Source organism: Alligator sinensis, unplaced genomic scaffold (assembly GCF_000455745.1).
Source record: "Alligator sinensis unplaced genomic scaffold, ASM45574v1 scaffold98_1, whole genome shotgun sequence".
NCBI lineage: Eukaryota > Metazoa > Chordata > Crocodylia > Alligatoridae > Alligator > Alligator sinensis.
In genome coordinates this window covers 1,500,501-1,519,061 of record NW_005842058.1, presented here as the reverse complement: position 1 = coordinate 1,519,061, position 18,561 = coordinate 1,500,501, and the positions used below count along the sequence as shown (strand labels likewise).

At 51.9% G+C, this 18,561-nt stretch overlaps 2 protein-coding genes across 10 annotated transcripts in view; one reads left to right on the top strand and one right to left on the bottom strand.

Moving 5' to 3' along the window:
• The first annotated feature begins 6 nt into the window (after positions 1-6).
• Positions 7-3,846, top strand: PLPP5 (phospholipid phosphatase 5). Its single transcript, XM_014519650.2, has 6 exons — positions 7-154; positions 1,248-1,338; positions 1,719-1,782; positions 2,232-2,356; positions 2,776-2,946; positions 3,209-3,846. The coding sequence occupies exons 1-6, from the start codon at positions 95-97 to the stop codon at positions 3,373-3,375; spliced, it is 678 nt and encodes a 225-aa protein (XP_014375136.1). The 5' UTR covers positions 7-94; the 3' UTR covers positions 3,376-3,846.
• A 369-nt stretch (positions 3,847-4,215) lies between these two features.
• Positions 4,216-18,561, bottom strand: part of DDHD2 (DDHD domain containing 2) — a 24,455-nt gene continuing 10,109 nt past the window's right edge. For 4 of the 9 annotated variants that reach the window (XM_025203434.1, XM_025203432.1, XM_006023004.3 and 1 more), the window contains 17 exons: positions 16,814-17,026; positions 15,096-15,286; positions 14,431-14,520; positions 13,455-13,575; positions 12,459-12,548; positions 12,027-12,162; positions 11,198-11,406; positions 10,888-10,958; positions 10,493-10,615; positions 9,435-9,530; positions 8,981-9,121; positions 8,306-8,461; positions 7,847-7,949; positions 7,580-7,744; positions 6,841-7,003; positions 6,530-6,647; positions 4,216-6,295 (listed from right to left, as the gene is read on the bottom strand). In XM_025203434.1, coding sequence (XP_025059219.1) covers positions 6,566-6,647; positions 6,841-7,003; positions 7,580-7,744; positions 7,847-7,949; positions 8,306-8,461; positions 8,981-9,121; positions 9,435-9,530; positions 10,493-10,615; positions 10,888-10,958; positions 11,198-11,406; positions 12,027-12,162; positions 12,459-12,548; positions 13,455-13,575; positions 14,431-14,520; positions 15,096-15,286; positions 16,814-17,018 — 2,142 coding nt within the window. In that variant the 5' untranslated portion in view covers positions 17,019-17,026 and the 3' untranslated portion in view covers positions 4,216-6,295; positions 6,530-6,565. Of the gene's footprint in view, positions 6,296-6,529; positions 6,648-6,840; positions 7,004-7,579; positions 7,745-7,846; positions 7,950-8,305; positions 8,462-8,980; positions 9,122-9,434; positions 9,631-10,492; positions 10,616-10,887; positions 10,959-11,197; positions 11,407-12,026; positions 12,163-12,458; positions 12,549-13,454; positions 13,576-14,430; positions 14,521-15,095; positions 15,287-16,813; positions 17,027-18,561 lie in introns of those variants that run through there. The other 5 variants (XR_003093920.1, XM_025203436.1, XM_025203435.1 and 2 more) reach the window with 5 other exon arrangements.

The window sequence follows — 18,561 nt, the reverse complement described above, 5'->3', positions numbered from 1 at the left end:
CGGGCCCGGCCCGCCTGCTTCCCGCCTCTCTCCTGCCGCCCGCAGGGTCACGGAGCTGCTGCCGCCCTTCCAGCGCGTCATCCAGCCCGAGGAGATGTGGCTGTACAGGAACCCGCACGTCCAGGCCGACCGCGTCCCCGCCCTGCCCCTCTTCGTGAGTCCTCTGCTGCGCCCTAGCAAGCACCTCCTGCCCTGTCCCCTAGCTCGGGGTCAAGTCAGTTGCAGAGGTGTCAGGAGTCGGCCCCGCTGCCCTGCATGTTTTCCGTGCAGTTTTTGTTTTATTACGGCTTTTCGGACCCAAAAGAAAGACTTTTTTAAAATGCCTTTGTTCATTGAGAGAAGCCAGCTGCCCGCCGCAGGGTGTCTGGGTCTCTTCTCCGCAGGAACGGGTTGCTAGAGAGGAAACTGCTATGGCAAAGCCAGAAAAAGATGGGTTATAGCAAGGGTTTGGGACAAGCAGGGATTGCCCTGGAGCTGACAAGATTTCCAGGAGGGGGTGTCCTGTGGGATGCTGTTTGCCGGCTGCTGTTTGCTGTGTCGCTCTCCATTTGGGCTTGGCCACGAATGGGTTCATCAGGCATCTAACTAGACCTCTGACTTGTGTACCGTGACCCAGAGGATTTACAGCTGTCTGCCGCGTAGGAGAACTTCTGGTGGGACACAGTCAGAAGCTGTGGGAGCAAAGTTTCCCTTCAGAGGCAGGTGCAGGTTGTAGGAAAGGCAGCAGGACAAAGCCCAGGCGCAGTTTGGAAGAACATGCTGTGTGTGTGGGACTGCTGGGGCACCTGCAGAAAGCATACCCCATGCCAAGAGCATTCCCACCGGAGCAAATGTGTAACCCCTGAGCATCCGTTGCCTCTGAGATGCAGGCCTCCTCATCTTGCTTTTTGCCTTAGCAAACAGCTCTAGGCTGCAGACCAAGGATTCATTTGTTTGTGTTGCAAAGGGCACAAGGAATGAAACGGAGGCATGCGGTGCAATTCCAGCCCATGGTGGGGGCAGCAGTGCCCGCACCACAGCCCCCTGGTTGATAGCCACTGTGCTGATAGCACTGCTGCCTGCGAAGCTGAGCGCTTGGTTTGCGATCTCCTCTCCTACCTTGCTTGTGTTTGGAGGGGGGAAGCGCATGGGTTTTGGGGCAAAGGCTTTTAATTGCCTTGAGCAGCCCATGCAGATTGCTGTGTGGGGAGCCAGGGTACTCCAGAAAGTGCGTCCTGTGCTGTTACAGTGCCTTTGTTTTATTGCAGCTCATTTCCTTCTTCTCTCCCGTGTCGGCAATCCTCCTGGCAAGATTCTGCATGAAAGTCACCCGGGAAGACACGCAGGAGGCTTGTTTAGGTGAGCACCCTGATAGTTGCTGTTCATAGAGACCTGTGCAGACTTCATGCCCTCAAACCAGGGGTCCTTGGTCTGACAGTAAGACCCTTGCTTCTGGCAGCAGTGACGTCCGTTGGGACTCACGGTCAGGGTGTGTTAAAAAAGGCTTGGTCACCTGCCGGATGCCAGGTTGAAGTCCAAATACAGTGAGTCCCCAGAACGTGGAGCTACAGTCCTTCCAGGCAGGAAGCCCTGCTGATCACGTGCCAGGAAGAGCTTCCCTGCGTTAGCAGCCAAAGATCATTCCCTTCCACATGGCTGCTGCTTCTACTGCTGAAGCTGGGCAGATAGGAGCATGCACCGTGCCTGGGGCAGTGCTGACACTGTTTGCTCTCTTCCAGCTGCCAGCCTTGCACTGGCCCTCAACGGGGTTTTCACAAACACTGTCAAGCTGGCCGTGGGGAGGTAAGGAAGTTATTTATTCACCAGTGCATTGCGTTGTTGTTTAGCTGTCTGCGATTAGCTATAGAGTCCCAGCCCTTGGAAGGTCTGGACCCAGGGACGGGTACTTACCCTTGCACTGTGATTATTCCCAGCTGGGAGCTGTTCTGGAAACACCCCAGCAGGCTGCTGGATGAATATGCTCTCACGCTTTGATTTCTCCCTGAGCTGGAGGGCAGCAGGCTTGGGTCGGCTTCATTGGCTGCTTCTGCGGTGCAGAGAGGACGGTGTCAGGCCGCATAAGGGAAGCGATCTTGCCTCTGCGTGCGGCCTTGGTGAGAGCACCACTGAGACGCTGCAATCAGCTAGTCCCAGGGTGCCCCCCCTCCTCTTGCAGCGGGTTGTATGGGCCCCACTCTGGCTTCTCCTTCCCGCGTGGAGCAGGGTGACAGACTTTGTTTCTCCTGCCCCAGGCCGCGCCCCGACTTCTTCTATCGCTGCTTCCCAGACGGACGGGCAAACTCTGCGCTGGCCTGCACGGGCGACGTGGCCGTGGTGACGGAGGGACGCAAGAGCTTCCCTAGCGGGCATGCCTCCTGTGAGTGCTAGCACTACCTTGTGCTGCAGCCCTGGGCAGAACCAAGCTTGAGGGAGCCAGGTGCCTGGGGCTGGGATCCACCATGCCATTGTCCTGCCCTGCAGCCTTGGGCATACTCACTAGTCTTTTTCATGGCTGCTCTGGAGAGGGGAGGCACTGGGAACTTGATGCGTTTCCCCCTCCATATGTAGAGTGTTCTCAGTGTGCACGGCCCCACTGTGACTCTCTCCCCACCCCAGCCCTTCCTTGCCCATGTAGCAGAAGTGCTGTGTCCTCCCAGGTTCTTTGTGTCTCAAGAACTGGAAGCTGCTTTTCCCCGCTAGCACTCCTGGAATGGAAGTACTGGGCCCCGGGTCCCTAGAAAGGGCAGAGTGGGGGCCACGGAGCACAGTTACCTAAGTGCTGGGCTTTCCTTCCAGTCGCCTTCGCTGGTCTGGCCTTCTCCGCCTTCTACCTGGGAGGCAAGCTGCGCTGCTTTGTTCCCGGCGGACAGGGAAAAGCCTGGCGTCTCTGCACCTTCCTGGCACCGTTGCTCCTTGCCAGCCTCATCGCTTTGTCCCGCACCTGCGACTACAAGCACCACTGGCAAGGTGAGTGCCCTTGCTTGGCTTCGTGCCTCTACTGGGGACAGGGACATGGTCAGAGATAGCAGGGGCAGTGTGGGCGAGACTGTCCTGAGGTTAACAGAAGAGTTGGGGCAGCACAAGAAACCCTGGCTGACAGGGTACAGCCATGGCACATCCGTGCTGCTCAGGGCTGTGTGGAGTGGCCCAGGCTCTCGGTGGTGGAAGGGGCATCTGCAGAGGTACTATAGCCACGGGGGCCCCTAATCTGTGTGTGTTTGCCCTGCAGATGTGGTAGTGGGCTCAGCCCTTGGCCTCATGCTCGCCTACCTCTGCTACCGGCAGCACTACCCCCCACTGACGGACCCCGAGTGCCATGTGCCTTTCCTGGGTAAGGCCAAGGTGCTGCCTGCAGAGGAGCCCAAGCAGGCCAGCTCCGGCTTCCTCAATGTATAGCGAGGATGGATACTGCTAGCTCCAACCATGTGGGATCCTCCCTCCCTCCCGCTTTTGGGACCACAGGGTGGGGACAGGGACAGATATTTTGGGGAACTGAATTGCTGCCTGCTTGGAGAGGAAACTTGAAGGGGGGCAGGCGAGAGCCAGAGGAGACCATCACCTCTGCCCGCGGTGAGTTGTCCTGCTTATCAGGCCCCAGGCTTCCTGTCCCTGTGGCCTGTTTTGTGAACCTGCCCTGCTCCATGCCTGCTGTTGGGGGAGGCTGGGTGGGTTTGCAGTGCCAAGCCTGCTGGAGGGGGGCAGGGAGCTGCTGCGCTGATCAGTGCGACGGGGGGCTGGCAGTTGTGTGTTGGGATGAGCTTGGGCTTTCCGCTGGCCCGGGAGGCCCCTTCCAGCCCCGCGTACTATTGCGCTGTCCCCGTCTTGGTGTTTTTACTGTCCAATAAAGAGCTGAGTGTGGTGCTTTCACTGGGAGTTGTAGTGCTTGTGGCAGCTCAGAGCCTGGGCCGGGCCTAGGAAACCATTCTGAATGCAAGGGAGGCCAGTCTCCTGGTGGGGTGGGGTGGGGCTGGCTGCTCTTCATTCCAGTTCATGGGAGCAGAGGACACAGCACACATACATGAGAAACCCTCCCAGGGCATGCTTTGAGCTTACAGAAGGGCCCTCCCCCTGCATGGGGTGCTTTTCACCTGTGCTGCTTTTGCTTCCTTGCATAGGGTTTGCAAATGGTACAGCTGCCCTAGGGCACTAACATGGCCAGCACTTTGGGCCGTAACGCAATATCCTGCATCAGTCCTTCCCCCCCGCCTTCCCTATACAAACAAGCTTGGCACCCCACAGAGTCATGTCAGCTTTTACTGGAAAAAAACATTAAATAACATTTGAAATGTATTTAAACTTTTCCTGTTTACAAAGTGCATAATTCCAAGAGCTGCTCCTGACAGTGCGTCCCAGCCAAGACCGTCCTCCCACAGACGGGCAGGAGGTGCTTTAACCAGAGGTTGAGCCCTGCAGCGTCATTTCAAGAGCAGTTTCTGGGTTCTTTTGGCTGGAGTGGGGTTGGGGATCATGAGCAATGTGCACCATGGAAAAGACAGACTGGAGCTATGGGGAAGGCCTGGCACCACATACAGTCATCACTGAGAGAGAACACGTTTGGGGCATCTATTTCAAACTCTATCAAACACAGCAACACCCTAACTAACTCCACTACCTTTGCTTTTCCATGCTGCATCTAGGCCAGGGTTCAGTCTAGCCAGTTAATGACCCTGTACATCTTTGGTTACAAGGGATATATCTCTTCAGGATCTCTGGCCCTTCTTGCCTTGACAATTACGATTCCCCAGCCACTGAACTAAAACTGCAGTCATAGCTCCCTATAGAAGGCTGCTTTAATTTCACCACTGGGGACATTAAGACATTCCTATAAACTTGGAGGCAACATCATCACATCGCCTACAGACACAAATATAAAAACATAACCAAAACAGAGCTAGACACTTCCCTTTACTGAATCAGTGCAACCAGGGAGAAAGGGGAGTGTGTAGACTGTGCTTGTATGCAGCACTGTGACCCTCTTCCTTGCTGGACCCTGGCTGATGGGCTGTTGGATTTTCACTTAAGCAGCTTATGCTTGAATCAGGATGTAACTGCTAATGAACTACCCCCAGGCTGTGGTCCTGTCTTGTTCCTGCTGCACGGGGTCCACAGATGCCTATGGGGGGGACCCAGACCCCTCCCACTTGTACAAATTCTGCTCTGAACAAAATAGGAGGCATCTGGCCCTTGGGAGGAGATTGGAGTTGGGAGCAGAGTCTAGAAGAGACGCAGGCCTCCCCCAGTTGCTGGTCAGTGGTCCCAGCCAGAGCTCTGCATCAGCATTAGTGTTATGCAGCAGGCAAAGGAGATGAAAGCCACATGGTGGTCCAGACCCAGGGATTTATTCCCAGTGGTTGGACTAGTCCTAGAGCTAGTCAGCAAGCAGTAACTAGACACACAACTGAGGGGAACAACGGTCAGGACGTCAGCAGATGGAAATGAAGATAAACCTCTGGCTGGCTTTTGTCACAAACCTTCCTGGCTGCAGAGACCTGTGTAAGATTCTGTACAAAGGCTGCTGCCAGTGCCAACACATTAAAAGCTGCCATGGACAGTGCCTCAGGGGTGAGGCTGCCATGCTGACTGACTTGGCACCTCCTTAAAGAAATGGGTAATTATAAGTGCTTCCTTTGGTGTATGAGAACATGCCACTTTCTTTTTGATGCAGGACCCTGCTTAGCGCACCTGGTGGGTGCAGAAACAGATCGAGAGCAGGTTAGAAGAGAATCTGGGTCATGATAAAACCCCTAGTCACTTAGCAGCTGTCGGGAGTGCTTGCTCCTATGCACTGCCTTATGGCACTGCAAGAGGAGGAGAGAGACCATATCTCATTCTCCCATGACAAATCAGCCCCTTATCCTTTATTCACTCTCATAAGATGCTGTGGTTCTGTTTCCATAGCACAGCAGGTACCTAATCCATTTACAGCTTTGAGGTCTCAAGGTTGCAAGTGTCCAGTTCTCCTGCTATGCAGGAGATGACTTGAGGCTCTCAGTCTCCAGTTCCCAATCCAGGCCACCTCTATCCCACATCTACATTGGAAGAGCTAGTGTTGCAACTTACAAGACAGACAAGCCAAAGAGTAGATAGGGACACAATGCCACAGGGAGTCTCAGTTGGTCTCAGGTGCTGAGTCAGTGCTGGATATTCTAGCAGAGATTTTCACTGGATTCCTACCCCTTGGACAGAGAGGGAAACTTTCCAGCTCTCCAGGCAGCAGCAGGTAGTCAGGAAGCAGCATGCAGAGGCAGCAGCAGCACAGGATGGGGAGGCAGAGAGGATATCCGGGCTTTCCCGGTGAGGAGTCACATATGTGCATCTAGGGAAGCAAGAAGGAAGGGTACATAGTTTACCAGGATGGCAGTCACTGTTGCTGAGAAGCAGGATGCATTTGCAGAAGCAGAGCGCCTGCTCACGCTGCCACCCTCCTTCTGCTTCCCATGCTGCCTGGGTCTAAGCTGGGTCGGATATCTGCATTGTGCTCTCCAGACAAGCCACAAATGCATGAATAGCTTCTAATTTGACAGGGCATCTTAGCAGCAAGGTGACTTACATCAAGTTGCAAGAACAGTGCAGCTGGTCAGTGCCTTCATTGTAGAGGCTGATCCAACATAATGCCCTGTGTTTGGTAGATCTCTTTCAGCACCAGCAGAACAGTATCTTCTGACTCCCTGGAGATGGAAAGCCTTGGAATTAGTATCTGCACATGCTAACAGTCAGAGACAGTCCACTGCATACCCTCCTGTGTTGAGGCACTGGCTAGTACAGGACAGTCCTGTAACCTGCTTGTCTATAAGCAACTTGACTCTGCCTGTTCTACCACCCTGTCTTTAAAGCTGCAGATGGAGAGTGCAAGAAGCTCACCAGTAGCAGAGATGGCCTTGCAGGGCGAATAAATACTCATTGAAGCTCTCTATCGGCTTCTCCTGAAGCACATAGTCAATGCGGTGGCCACCATTGAGCATTCCCACATTTATAGGAGAGGCCTCTTCCTTTGCAGCAGCAGGGGGCTCATTGGGCTTCACCTCTGGAAGAATCAACCACAGATGACAGCACTGATTCTGTGACAGCACAGAACCAGTGCCAGTGCCATAGCCAACACCAGCAACAGGAATGGAGCCCAGGCTAGAAGCTAGATGGGAAGGCAATCCACACAGCTCCTGCAAGAGGAGTGCCACACTGCAGCAGAAGGCCAGAGTGACACGACTGTCGCCTCCAGGCAGCATGAGGAAGTGAAGGTTCAAGATGCCATCTGTGCTCTGAGCACCAGAAAGTCCCTCCTCATCCAGGTAGCATGATCACATGGCGTGGGTCAGAGGGCAGGTTCCTGGGGGAAAGGGTCCTTGCCTCATGCTTTCACAGCATCCAGCACATCCAGGTTCTTGGGCAGTGGGAACAGAAATGCACTAGCAACAAGGCAAGCAACCCAACCTTGGATGACCAGGGAGCCAAGTGACCACAGGCCAATTCATTGCCCTCCCTGGTATTCCACGCCCCGCCTCCCCCCGAGCATGGTAGGGAAGGACGAGGAGGAAAGCTCCTGGGTTGGCCTTGTACCACTTCTCAATCTCCGCTGATTGTCTCCTCAGCTAATGTCACCCACCTGTTTGCCCGTCTGAACAGTTCTGGGATTCAGTTTCACTCTCTGTGCTGGCTGCCTCCACGGCTGGCAGCGGGGCCCTAGTGAAGGACTGCCAGGCAACACGAAGGGACCCCAGCAGGTTATTCTTGAGGTCCATGCTCATGCGGGTCAGGCCTTCCTTCAGTTCTGAAACACATGGGGTCACCATAAGTGGGAACGCTGTGTGCAGGGCTGGGACCACACTCACCTGGACAGCAACCTCTGAGAGAGGAGGCTTGCCTGCCTTACCCAAGTGCATCCGCTTCCGGCCCTTGTGATGGGGGAGCAGCATGGGCTCAAACTCCATGTCTGGGACAATCATGGGCTCGATCCTGTAGGCCACGGGGTCAAACTGTGCAGAAGAATAGCAACTAGTACTGGCTTGTGACCCACATACAGATGCCCCCATTCCCTCTAGGGAGAAACCACTCAGCCTAGGGAATCTTTTACCTGCTGCTGCTTATGGTTCGGAGACAGGCATCGCCTAGTAACAAGGTTAATGCAGAAGGTGCCATTGGAGCTCTAAGGACCAGGGGCAGCTTTAGCTACCCGGCTCCCATCCACTGTGCTGACTGCAACAAGTGACTCAGGGGAAGGGGTACCCGGGGTCCCAACTAGTCACTGGCCTCCCCATGTGGGTCTGTTGTCTCGTCTCCACTCAGGAGCCAGTGTATGAGCACTAGTCCCGTGACTGCTGATTCCACGTACCGGATGAAAGATGTTGAAGAAGCCTTTGCAAGTGGGGAGGCTGTAGCTTGGATCGATCCTTTTCACACCTCGCACAGTGAGGAACATCCCGATGGGTGATCCGAAAGCAAAGAAGATAGCAGGCTTGTAAATGAGCTGTGGGTAGTTGGCTGAGACCTAGCAGAGGTGAGGTAAGAGGCAGTGAGGAGCAGCGCCTCACTGGTATTCATGGCACCGTGGGAGTTGTCAGTGGGTAAAGTGTAAGCTTGTCCCTCAAGGATGTAATTGTTACAGTAGCAGCTGTGGCCTAACACTACTTGGAATGGGAATGAGCTCAGCAGCCTCTGGGACCTCTTTAGGAGGAATGGTACAAAAGACAAGGCAGGCTCTCTGAACAGTGGCCAGGGGAGGCCAGCGTTGGGGTATCAAAGGCTTTGATGCTGCAGATTAGTCCCCGCATGGATGAAACTCACTCTTGTCACAAGTTCCAAGCTACTCACAAGACTAAACAAGGTACCTCTTTCCCTGCAGTCCAGGAACAGCAGCAGAATCTCTACAGATGCGGCAGGATCACCACTCCTAACTAGGAGATGGCCAAGGTGCGCGGCAGGGAGGAGTGGGCTGGGACCTGTCTGCCCACACACAGCCAGAGTGGCACATGGATTACTGGTGGGTGTGAGTGAGCTGTGCAGTTACCTGTCCTAAGCTGACATCTGGGTATGGGCAGTTCCTCCCACTGCTCCTGCTGCCGGCAGAGCCAGGCCCTGCGGATGACTCAGACTCGGTCCTGCCCTCTCCGCTGTTCCCAGCAATGATCTGTGCCCAATGGTTACTGTCCTGCAGTGATGGAAACAGGAAACTGCTCCAGTTCTCCCCTGGGCATTCAGCACCACAGCTCCCCAGCATTCTTCAGCCGAGTAGCTTCTCTTCCTGTAAGGCCCTGCTCTCTTCTTCTAGTATTGTTACTGAGGCCAGGACCAACACACTACCTGCAAGCCAGGGATGGGGACCACTGCACTAGGGATCTTGTACTGCTTCCTGACAAATGCATGCCTAGATTGAAGGAGTCTGAACCAGAGCAAGCACCAATGCCCTATGCTGAAGGGGAGGTGGTTTGTGATGGGAATGGTCACCTCAGCAGACCACGCACCTGTGTCTCCCTTTCAGAGCTGATGTAGTGAAGGATCTTCATCCTCGGGCCTAAGGGAATGCCCATGTCTTTCAGATTTTGCTCTGTACACAGGAGCTGAACAGTAAGTCACAGGCATGTTAGTCACTGCTCTGTTACAGGAGGCAAGCAGCCAAAATATTACTCCTTTCTCCCTGGAGAAGCCACCTGATGTTCACTGAGAAGACAGAAGCAGAGCACTTTAGAATGTGGCTCACAAGGGGACCATTCTAGACATGCTCCTCAGAGGGCGTGTCTACATGAAACATTTACTGCGGAGTAGATTAATTAGCTCTGCAGTAAATGCCACTTATTTACATATGCAGCCCTATTTGACCGCAGGAAACTTATAAATGTAAGTACTACGCTACTGTGGAGTTTTTTTACTCTGCAGCGCCACATGTGTAGACGCTGATGTGGCTGATTGGGGCATGAGGGTGCTTCAGTGTGGGGGCTGCCTGCCAGCTAGCCCTGCATTGGAGCACTCTCATGCACCAGCCAGCCTCTGTGTAGCAGATTGAGCCAGCGGGGGGAGGAGCCCTAGGCTGGCAGGCTGACCCCCACCCTTGCCTCCCTGCCTGCTGGGGCTGCTCTGACTCAGCTCAATGTGCTGCGGTCCTGGGTGCATATTCAAACAGCACGCCTGGCAGCAATAAAGACCAGCACAATAAGAATGGGTAGTAGTAAACTCCAGTTAACTGCACATGTAGACATGCCCAGAGTGTGGCAGGGAGGGCCCTGAAATCAGTCCCAAGTGTGCATTAGGCAGAAGTGCCTCCAAACCACCCTGCAGCTCACGGAGCATTCCTATAGAGCAAAGTCCAAAGCCTCCGAGTCTATGAAGTGCTCGGCCTTAGCATCACCAATGCACTTAAGAAGGACCCAGGGTGCACCAGTGCAGGAGAGCTCTATTCCAGCTGACCTCGAAGAAAGAGGTGTGTGAAAATGCTCCTGGCACTAGGTGCAGGGGGACAGCAGATTGGCAGGTGAGTAATAAGATGTGCAAGAACAGCAGCCACCCTGCTAGGATGGTGATTTACCAGTGCCTGTCTGTCCATTCTCTCCTTCTCAAAGACTGTGCTGTACTCAGACAGCTTGAGCTTCTCCAGAATCTCCTTCACACTGCTGGCATCTGCCCCATGTCTTGCACCTGTCTGGGACTCCTGCGAATACAGACAGGTGGGTAGTGGTTACAGCTAGCCTGCAACAACACTCGAAGATTCTTTCCCAGGATTGATACTGGGCAGCAGAGTGCAGAGGACCTGCAGTCACCCTCCTGCACAAGCAGAGGAGCACAGCTGTGCAGTGACCAACCCGCCCTGCACTTTGTGCCCTGCAGCAGTTACCTATGCCAGCACTGGCATGGGGATGTAGCCCATGGATTACACCCTCAGTCTGCAGGCTAAGGGACACACACAACCAGTGGAGAACTTACCTTTTCCTTGCCATCTTCATCCTCTGAGGAAGCTTTCTGATTTGTCAGGAGGTCAAACAGTATAAGTGATCCTAAGAAAACATTCACATGCAGCCACTGAGGAGAGTCCCAGGTCTCACACATGAATCTGCACATTTACAAGTCATGTCCCTTCCAGGGTAAGAGGAGGTGGGGGAGGGGGTCTCTCTTGCCTCTCCCACAGAACTGAACTTGGATTCAAAACCAGACCCCAGACTTTGTACTAAGTGCCTGCAAGCAACATCCTGCAGATTGACCATGCTTGGTCCCCTCACCAGACTGCACCCCTTACCTAAGCTGTGACCTGCAATGGACACCCTGCCTTTATAGTCAGGGTTTCTCTGCAGGAAGAGCAGGTACAGGCGATTCATCTCAGAAGCGACTGTGTCCACAATGGTTTGGCAGTAGGTGGCACTGTTGTAGAAGAAGACGTCCAGGATTGTGTCGTTGATGAAGTGACGTAGGCGATTGATGCTCGGCAAGGTGATTCGCTCCAGGTCTCTGCACACAGGGCAAAGCAGGATGCTGAGAGAGAGTGCAGGCACCAGAACCACCTACGGCAATTACTTGCTGGGTTTCTGGCCTGAAATCCTGGCCTTAGTTAAGTACAGAGAAATTCTGCCACTGGCTTTAATGGGGCAGTGTTTCAGCACTAAATCCTGGTTATGAGACCAGTCCTCAGGATTAGAGAGGAGAAAAGCTCTGGATACAAGGTCCCGATAGTTCAGCACTATGCATATGCACTGGCCATGCTCCATTCCCTTCCCCACATGAACCACAGAACAGGGTTTTCTGGCTAAAAACTTTCTTCCGGGGGGAACCAGGTATCCAACTCCCAGTGACCTGCTCTCCCTTCTTGTAACATGAGCCAGGACCAACAACTTTATATGCTTGCAGACCATCAGTGGTATGTTTTAAACCCGGAATGGGTCTGGCTGTGTCAGACAACTGGATAGATCAGTGCTACAGACTGTACCCAGGCCCCAACGGTGTGTAGTGGTACTAGACCAGGTTTCCATTGCTTTAGTCAGCACCCACTGCAACAGGTGCTGCAAGAGAGACTTGTGCGTCTAGTCAGGCAACTGCTGCAGCTCTTTTCTCGTAAGCAAGAATTTACTTACACGTCCACCCCTGTGGAGTGCAGGCGGCTGTGCCAGTTCACAGGCAGGAACTCCACCCGGCCGATCTGCTGCTGCTCCTGGGCTTTCTTGAAGTGGGCTTGCAGCATGCTCAAGGACACAGCCCGGAAATCGTTCACTGGGAAGAGAAAGAGAGCACTATTTCAAGCTCCGATTCAGCCAGTTCCCCAAACCAACCTATTGCACTCACTGTGCTTAGTGAGGATATTGGTGACTGAAACTCAGAAATCTCGCCTTGACCTGAAGTAGTTTAACCTGCTCTCGTTCCTTGTAACAAGAGAGGCACCATGCTGAGCCCAAGCGTACCCTGGATGTCACTGTTCCCTCTGTGAAGGCCATCATCCCCCTGCTTGCTTGCTCTTTGCAGGAGGAAACACAGAAATTGCCTCTTTCTCTACAGCTCTGCACACTCACCACATTGAATGATGCTTCGGAACCGGATGTCACACGCCGGCCCAATCCCATGAACTACGAAAACCAGGTGGTCGATCTGCTCAGGCTCTCCTGAGAGGGGGAAAAACAATTAACTTAGTTGCTGTAATAAACCCAGCACCTGTTGATCTGCCACGCTGTCCTTTTGCCTGCTGCAGGATGCCCATGGAACTCTCAACAGTTCGAGTGAGAGAGGGGGTCACAACAGTCCCAGGTACAAGGGGACAGTTTGGCTCTGTCACTGCTTTGTATCACAGGTACAACAACAATGCTTCGCATTGCTGAACAGCTTTGTGTACTTGAAATACTACACAAACCCCTCCCTTGCCCTCACTCCAGGAAGTGAAAAGCCTTACCCCTGTTCTACAGAGGGACAACAGCACATCACACTTGCTGCTTTGCAAAGTGTCTCTGACGGCAAGACAGGTACAGTGGGACTTCAGCAGCCCCAAACCTAACCCTAAGCCAATGCCCTCTCTAGGTTTCAGTACCATTGCAATGAGACAGATGAGTGCAAAGGATTCTGCAGCTGAGTTGCAGTAATCAAGATACTGGGGTCCCAATTTGAGAAGACTTCAAGGGCCGTAGCTCTCAGAAGTCAGGAGCTCCATTCTTGCCTTGCTTCCACCCTCTGCCCCAGCTTCTCCTCAGGTTTCTGTAGATTGTAAACTTGTTGGGACCTAAATAGTCTGTCACCAGGTGTCTGCACAGCGCATCAGGCACAATGGGGCCTGCACTGGACCAAAGCCTCTGGCCTTCCTTAATGCCAGTGAAAGAGCAGGAGGAAATTTCTCCTTCAGTGAGACAAGGCATCCTCACCATGTCCCCAGAAGCAAGCTGCATGTTTAAGAGTTTCAAGCTAGAAAGAAACTTTCTGTGAAGCCATATCCAAAGGGCAGGATGGACAGAGCCACAGAAAACCCAGAAAGTGGCCTCTGCAGCTTTGATGGATGCGGGGTGGGGAAAATGTTCACCTACCACTATGGATGTCCACAGAGATGTTTTCTACTCCTCTCTTCACGGTTCTTGGCCGCCCTTGCTCTGCAGAGCTTGAACCCCAGTCGTCAGAGACAGTTACTGGATGGTAGTGCACCATAAGCTGGAAAGCAGGAAGAGAAGCATGTTAGCATGCTGGAATGCAAGTAGCTTAAGCATCTTCTGCACAGGGGGACAGAAAGCCCACAATACACCTGGTCAGTCTCATCAAGATCACACCAGAGCGCACAAGCAAGAACACAGCGAGGGCAAACCTTTCCAGACATTTCATAAGGAAGAACAGAGGTTGACACCAATCCTGAATGGATAGAGGTCACTGCTCCTAAACATATACCGCCAATGCTCTGTTCTCCCAAGCCCTTTCTGCACTTGTGCTACACTATAGTCAAACTTTCTGTACAACTCAGTTTTGCACTGCACTTTCCGTGCTCAATTAAAATTGGGGAACCATGTTTGCAGGTATTCAGCTGCCTTTGCAAGCCAATGTTCTGAACTGTACCAGTTTCAAAACAAAATGACATGTTCTCGTCTCCAAAACAACAGAGCTCCTGGCAGGTTAACTACAGCTATAGATCACAAGTTACAAGGCTTCTGTGAAGTTGGGGAGGCCTTACCTATGCGGCATGTGTATGTGTGTTTTAAGGCAACTGACCAGTTTGGCAACAAAGGCAATGTTATGCCTGAGGATTTGGGTTGATTTCTCTGCTCTGCTAATGAGTGTCCTGTGAGGCCCTGGGCAAGTCACCCATCCCATTGGATGCCAGCTTGTCCATTTATAAAACAGCATGTAGCTAAGGGGATGAGAAGTACCATCACAACCAGACTGGTGTCTATACAGATAAGAACTGTGTGGACCAGCCCTGAAACCAGAAGGCAAAGAGAGACATGCAGTGTCCTCTCCTCCATTCACTGGGCTCTGCCCCAGCTCCTGGTTGGGAAGCATTCAGGTCATCCTTACCTTGGGGTTGTGCAATATAATGATTTCTCTGTTCGGGGACTCAAGTTTCTTTTTCCACTCATCCAGAGTTACAGCGATCATGTAAGCTTCCTGCGGAGAAGAGCATCCCTGGTGAGGCAGGCAGACATGTTTCCATGGGAACTCTGCCACTGGAGAGGCTTGTCTCATCTCCTGTGGCCCCTCATTCTAGGCTAGCTCTGGACAGGGCTCTATGGTATCAGGTCTCTGCTTCAGCAGTCGACAGCCTGAGATCCTGACCCTTCCCATTTCCACCTGACTAACTTTATTCACATGTCCTTGGCTTCTGCAGGACATTTTGCCTTGCCTAGTTGACTGGCGAGTGGGAGTGTTTGCAAAACCAGGTCCTACATTAGATCAACACAGGAAGTTACAGCAGTCAAGAACAGGGGAAAGCAAACATGTCTGCAGCTTGACAGACCCAGCTACATCGGAGACACTGGCAGAAGGGGAGAGATGCAGGGTTTACAGCAGTGCTGGCAAGATGGGCAAAGGTAACCCAAACATCTTATTAAGCCCACATCCTGAAGCAGGATCATGGTGCAGGGAGCTTGGACTGTTACGGAGTTGCCATTACTTCTGTAAAAGCCCAGAAGGCTCGAGAGTAGCCTGAATGGACTGGAAGTTATCAGATAAGGCAACTTTACCTCCAACTCCTCGCTGAAGCTCTCCAAGTAAGGGACATACTTATTGTCCTTTTCTCCCTTATAAAACCAGGTGCAGCGCCTTACTTCAGACACCTCTTCCTCCCAGTACACGGCATAGCATTGCCTCTGCTTCAAATGCACATCGTATCTGCCCCCTGATATCGGAACTACCAGCTCTTCATCGTCTTTCCCTGCAAAGGACAAGGGCTGAGATGAATCACAAACAGACCAGAGTGGCTTGTTATCAAGGTTTGGACTACGGCAGCTATAGGGAGGCAGGTTTCAGTAGCTTATGCATGGTGTTTACCTAGGAACTGTGTATATCTTGATAGCAAAGCCTAGTCAGCATCAAAAATATCAGATAGCTTTGATTTTCAAAAAGAACTTCCTTACTGGAATAAAGAGAGGAGATCAGATAAAGCCACATTCATTCAAAGCAGAGAAGTGACCTAATTCTGCTACAGACTGGTCTGACCCCATTATTTAGATTGCAGGCACAGCATGCTGTGTTCAACTGCACACATCACCCATACATGACAGCCAGCATTCCCTCTAAGCTGTGTGGTGTGCATGGCCGCGTGCGCCACGCAGCTTAGAGGGAACGCTGATAGCAGCCCAAACCAGACACTAGGAACTAACCTCATCCACTGACATCCAGAACCTTGGCGCACTGGTGACAGGATGAGAGGGGCCAGGCACTTCAAAGCTTTACTCTGATGGTTGTCCTTTGTGGCCCTGCATGTCTGAAGTCTGAGAGCAGGACTAGAAAAGGGCAAGTGAGTGTATTTACATGCAGGGACACCACAAGGCTCAGGGTGAGCACTATCATTATGCAAGAGATGCTACACATATGAATAAAACTATCCATTAAAGAATCTAAGCTGCTGAATGGAGAACCCTGCCCTCTTCCTGAGGATAAATCCACAGCAAAACAAGAGATTTAAAGGGCCAGCCTTCCCAGTGGTGGAATTTAGCCAATGCTGCTTCCCACATAACTCCCTCTCACCTAATTAATACTCTCTTGTACATGAGAAGAGTGCACATTAAGTTAATGAGACCTGAACATAGGCTGTATCCAAAGGGACTATTTGTTTGTGTATTTAAAGTAATATCAACAGGCCCCTTTAAGGAAGGAATGCTTCCAAAAGAATATTTCATAGATTTCATAGACATTAGGGCTGGAAGGGACCTCCAAAGATCATCGAGTCCAGCCCCCTGCCCAAAGGGCAGGAAGTCAGCTGGGGTCATAGGATCCCAGCAAGATATATAATAATATAATCTGGTCCAATTTAAAATGCCAGAGGGAAGAGCAGAAACTGCAGGATGTTCAGAATATTTCTCCGAGTTATGGCTTCTAGCTCCAAGGTATCATTAGGAAGTACAATGCGGGTCAAATTTTTAGCAAATTCAGCACTTGTGCAGAGCCTATAATGAATTATCTCATTACCTGTTTATGCCAAAACCCCAAAGGGTTCTGAGGTTAGATATTACTATATTTAAAAACAGTGTTACTTAAAATACAGCTTCATAGATTTTGAAGCTGAACAAACCTATGAGATCATCCTGCTCAGCGCACTATGGTTTGACACAGGATTTGCTAGTGTTTTTACCTGCTCCTGCCTGGAGGCATGGGGACCCTGAGTGGTTTCAAAAACCAGCCCAGGACCTGCTACACCTCTCTGCTAAGAAGCTTCTCACAAGAAGCATGTTCAACTTACTCATCTTTTGGGCCGCTTCCAACTTCTCCGAGTCCTGTGTGCTGAAGGGGATCCATCTCTCTCGGGAATCTGTGACCTTGCAGTAAAACCAGTGAGGAACCACGGCTTCGTACTTATTTGCAGCATCTGCCTCTATCACCTCAAAGGAGCTGGACGAATTGGATGACAAGGAAGCATCTGCTGGTTGCTGTTCCACGGCTGACATCACGCTGCCTGAATGAAGGAAGGGAGAAAGGGAACATGCTGAATTTTTATTTTATAAGAGCCTCTGAGTTGTTTACCAAGACTCAGAGCAGAAACACAGAGACACATACAGGTGCACTCATACAGTCCTGCCAAGACCGGCACTGTTTTTAAGCAAATAAAGCGGATTGACTGATAAATAGCTACAAATGAGAGAAGGCCAGCTGCATAGATAGTTTACTAGTTGCGAGCTTAGTGTTATCCTAATCCAAGATGCATTCAGCAGGCATCTGTGACAGGCCCAGAACAAAAAAGACTGATACCAATTGGCTCCGCTCACTCAAGCACAAAAAGTCCAAAAGGCAAGGGATCCACGCAGCTTGGCTGTAAAACTGCCACAGAAACATGAAGAGAGCCTGTGAGAAGATGGCAAAAGCCATCAACAGTGGTAAGAAACAAAGGACAACCCAGGAACAATGTTCTTTTTTGGACACCAAGCAAAGATACTTCACTGAGCTGGGAGAAACGTTTTAGGAGTCACGGCGACAGTTCCGTTATGTTGGTCCCTTATCAGCATTTCGGTGTTCTTGCTGCTTGCATCTTCAACTTTGTAAGCATGCCGAGCTTTTCTCTGAGAAACATTTCATGACGTGCTAACCAGCACCACTGAATATCTGCTACAGCACACTTGAATATCCCTCATTCCTCCTAGTTTTACTCTATTTGCTTTTCCCATGTGCAGAACCACGTCTTATTATTACTCAAAAAGCACGACTGCCAGAGCAGCACTTTTAGTGGAAAGAAGGTAGTCTGCAATCTTCTGAACATGGGAGCACAGAAGGGTATTAAGAAAAATGGCAGACAGCCTAGGAACAGTTCTCCCTGACTTTTGCCACCAAGCCAGTAACATTTTGCAAGCAAAATTAGACTTTGATCTAGCTGTCAGCTCCAGACTGAATTCAATAATCATGGCCAGGAGTAACACCACAGAACAGACACCTTGCCCCAGAACAATGCCGCCTTTACTTTCAAAGGGTATTTCCTGTATCTGTCCATTGTTCCTTCCAGCTGAGTCACAAAGCCCTTTCCAATGAAGGATCCTGTCCTTGCAGTGTCCCAAACACCTAGGTAAGCTTATCCGCTTTACTGATGTGAAACTAGGCACAAAGGTCAAGTGAGTTGTCCAAGGCTGCGCTGTGAGTCAGTGGTAGCCTTGGAGAGGGACTCCGTGTCTCCCAGCCGTGTACATCAGCCGCAAAGCCGTCGCGCTGAAAGCAAATTCCCCTTCTAATCCGACCCCTTTTCAAACTGGGGTCCGACGGTCTTGCAGCTGGGCCCTGTCCTGGACAAGCTTCAGTGTTGGCCTTAGCGCTGCAGACGATTGGGGGTGGAAAAATGAAGCAGCTGTTTGCCCAAAACACTACAGAGGGAAGCAGATTGTTCTTGCAAAGGCCCGTACTGCTCCGGGTACAGCATCAGTGGGCAGCGGAAAGGTTGCAGCCCGGCCCCCCCCCACCGAGCCTGCGCGGAGCTGCAAAGCGGCTCCGTCCCTCTCCCCCGGCCCC

Coding starts and splice junctions, on each gene's coding strand:
- PLPP5 (XM_014519650.2), top strand. CDS start 95: ATGTGGCTGTACAGGAACCCGCACGTCCAGGCCGACCGCGTCCCCGCC. Junction 155..1,247: donor TCCCCGCCCTGCCCCTCTTC/GTGAGTCCTCTG, acceptor GTTTTATTGCAG/CTCATTTCCTTCTTCTCTCC. Junction 1,339..1,718: donor CACGCAGGAGGCTTGTTTAG/GTGAGCACCCTG, acceptor GCTCTCTTCCAG/CTGCCAGCCTTGCACTGGCC.